This window comes from Vigna unguiculata, chromosome 9, assembly GCF_037176805.1.
Source record: "Vigna unguiculata cultivar grain cowpea cultivar isolate G323 ecotype 2 chromosome 9, ASM3717680v1, whole genome shotgun sequence".
In the NCBI taxonomy this organism is placed as follows: Eukaryota; Viridiplantae; Streptophyta; class Magnoliopsida; order Fabales; family Fabaceae; genus Vigna; species Vigna unguiculata.
Window position 1 is genome coordinate 41,247,830 of NC_140800.1, and position 2,673 is coordinate 41,250,502.

General features: G+C 38.5%; 1 protein-coding gene across 2 annotated transcripts; it reads left to right on the top strand.

Moving 5' to 3' along the window:
• The first annotated feature begins 688 nt into the window (after positions 1-688).
• Positions 689-2,326, top strand: LOC114162827 (RNA-binding protein involved in heterochromatin assembly dri1-like). Of its 2 annotated transcripts, XM_028046806.2 has the most exons (4): positions 689-836; positions 1,135-1,513; positions 1,720-1,836; positions 1,936-2,326. In XM_028046806.2, exons 2-3 carry the CDS (start codon positions 1,140-1,142, stop codon positions 1,817-1,819), a joined length of 474 nt encoding a protein of 157 aa, XP_027902607.1. In that variant the 5' UTR covers positions 689-836; positions 1,135-1,139; the 3' UTR covers positions 1,820-1,836; positions 1,936-2,326. The 2 variants fall into 2 exon arrangements, with proteins under 2 accessions (XP_027902607.1, XP_085522542.1); XM_085666416.1 differs by lacking the exon at positions 689-836 and having other exon boundaries at positions 852-1,513.
• Positions 2,327-2,673: the final 347 nt, after the last annotated feature.

Here is a 2,673-nt window from a genome sequence, read left to right on the forward strand (position 1 = left end):
TTTTTTGAGAATTATTTATGAATATGGGAATTGAATAAGCTGGTCCACTACTAAGCACACTGGGGTCAACAATCTCTGAGATTAAGGTTTTCCTTGAAGTGTGAGGAATATTCATTTTGTCTGCTCATAAACAATGAATAATTTTCTCTCCTTCTTATCCACTCCTCTCATTGATCAATGACATCAAAAAGATGCAGTCGGAGACCATGCGGTGGGTGAGATATCGTAAGGTAATAATGTAATAAGGACCATTTTTTTTGTCCCGCCACTTCACTATAAATGAGGGTCCAATTAACACATATCTCCACAGTCAAAAAGCTCTTTTGCTATCATTTATGGACTACAAGATTTAAAAGACAGGGCACGGGCAATGCCCATTGTGCTGTTTAGAGGTTGCAATGCATAATGCATGCTAATTTTGCTTTATGTGGGGACACAAAAGACCAGCTTGACAAAGTTGAACAACTTATACTCATAATTTCCATAATCAATTCTCATATTTTTACGTGCATCTCCCACAACCCTACACAATAATAACTTTTTATTTATTATACAATTAATAGTGTATGGAGTGGCACTTGAAAAATTCCTTTCACCTTTTTTCCATATTTAGTTTATGATGATATCACATTGGGTTCCAAGCAAACAAAAAAATAACCACCCATTCTTCTGCCTGCACTCTTCGATCTGCTCGATTTTCGAGGCCCTAATTGCCAGTATATAAACCACCTCAGCCTCTGCACTCATCTGCACCACAACCACCACACTTCACTGCTACCACTCTCTCTCCTTATTTAACTTCTTCCACTGACTGCTACCACTCTCATTCTCCAGAGGTGAATTCAAAATATTCTTCCTTTTTCAGTTTTAACGTTTCTCTCTTCTTCTTTTCCCATGCACACCTTTTCCTTCTGCAGTACTCTGTCATTCTTTTATGTTATAACATTATATATGGTGTAGAATAAAACTTACATGCACCATCAACTGGTTTTTAACTTTTATTATGTGTTCTCCAGAGAGGAATTGTGTAGTTCTGGTTTTGATAACATGCTAAGAGAAACACTCCAGAAATTGATTGAATGCTAATTTTTGTGTATATATATATATGCATGGTGGAATTTGGAAACTGTGAAGGGAAAATGAGCAGACCAGGGGATTGGAACTGCAGGACATGCAACCACCTGAACTTCCAGAGAAGAGAATCGTGCCAGCGATGCGGGGAGCCAAGGAGTGGTGGCGGCGACTACGGCGCCGCCTTCGGAGGCAGAGGCTCTTCCTCCTTTGGCTTCACCACTGGCCCTGATGTTCGCCCCGGTGACTGGTACTGCACCGTCGGAAACTGTGGAGCCCACAACTTCGCCAGCCGCTCCAGCTGCTTCAAGTGCGGCGTCTCCAAGGAGGACTCCTCCACCGGATCATACGACGTCGACATCACCCGAATGAGACCCTTCGGCTTCGGCGCCGGCTCCTCCGCCCGTCCCGGCTGGAAATCCGGTGACTGGATATGCACCAGGTACATATATCACTTCATTCAATATCACATTTAAGGGTTTTATTATTATACTTTTTTTTAAGAAAAAGAAAAGAATTGCAACATATTTGAATACAAAATAACTTACTACCATACTATCTGTGTTTGTATATCAATTAATATTATTAGGATAATTTAAGAAAAAAAAAGTATGAGTAAATAAAACAGTATAATGATATTGATGACAGGTCTGGATGCAACGAGCATAACTTCGCGAATAGAATGGAGTGCTACAGATGCAATGCACCCAGGGACTCTAATAGTGGCAGACCACCATATTCATCGTAGAGTTCCTGATCCATGTGGTAATTTTAATGATCTTTTATAATGAAAATAATTTCATCATGAATATAATATAGATAGTAATTACATACACTGATGATCCTTTATTTTGTAATTTACAGCTTTGCTGTCCCAGGAGAGAATCAAGAGGCTATCCCTATTTCCCAGTGACAGTTACTTTTTTTTGGACTCTTGCCTCCACATGTTACTTTCTTCTTCAACATCATCATCTCATGCGGATATTTATTTTTGCTTTTTTTTTTTTTAATTTGATTTTCTTCCAGCTAGGAAGCTTTAGGTGAGTTATGATTTTGAGGTTTTGCTGGTGCTGAGTGATTCTGTATATGACTCAGCAGACTTTTTTTAAGTATCAACAATTTAATATCAGTGTTAATGTGTTTTGAGAAGAGTTAGCTATAGCTATGGCTATAGCTATAGCTAGTTAGCTTCTAAGCTCACTATGATTTGGTGCAAAGCGTTCTTTATCTAATTCTCAGATATGTGTTCAGAAAAGGTGCTCTTTGCTTCTGTCTTTCTCTCTTTAACTCTCACATCTACACATAGATGTGTGTAGCTTTACAGTGGGGACGTGGTCCAAGGAATAATTTCATTCATAACATATAACTGTAGTCGTAAAACTCAATGTTACAGTCTATGTTCTTTAATGTAAGGACCACTATCAAACAGTTTGGTAGTATAACAGTGTGATGCATGCATAATCTTATTCTTTGAAAAGGATTGAACACGCGCGGTTTCTCATTTTCAAATGAAGAAACAATGTTAGCCTAACCATAACCATATATAGGTCAAGACAAACCCACCAATATGTTGCTTTTATTGTTCTTTCTTTGCTGAGAAGG

Excerpts from the sequence above, each read along its gene's own strand:
- LOC114162827 (XM_085666416.1), top strand. The coding sequence starts at position 1,080 with ATGCTAATTTTTGTGTATATATATATATGCATGGTGGAATTTGGAAAC. Across the intron at positions 1,514-1,719 it reads GGTGACTGGATATGCACCAG|GTCTGGATGCAACGAGCATA; the intron begins GTACATATATCA and ends TATTGATGACAG.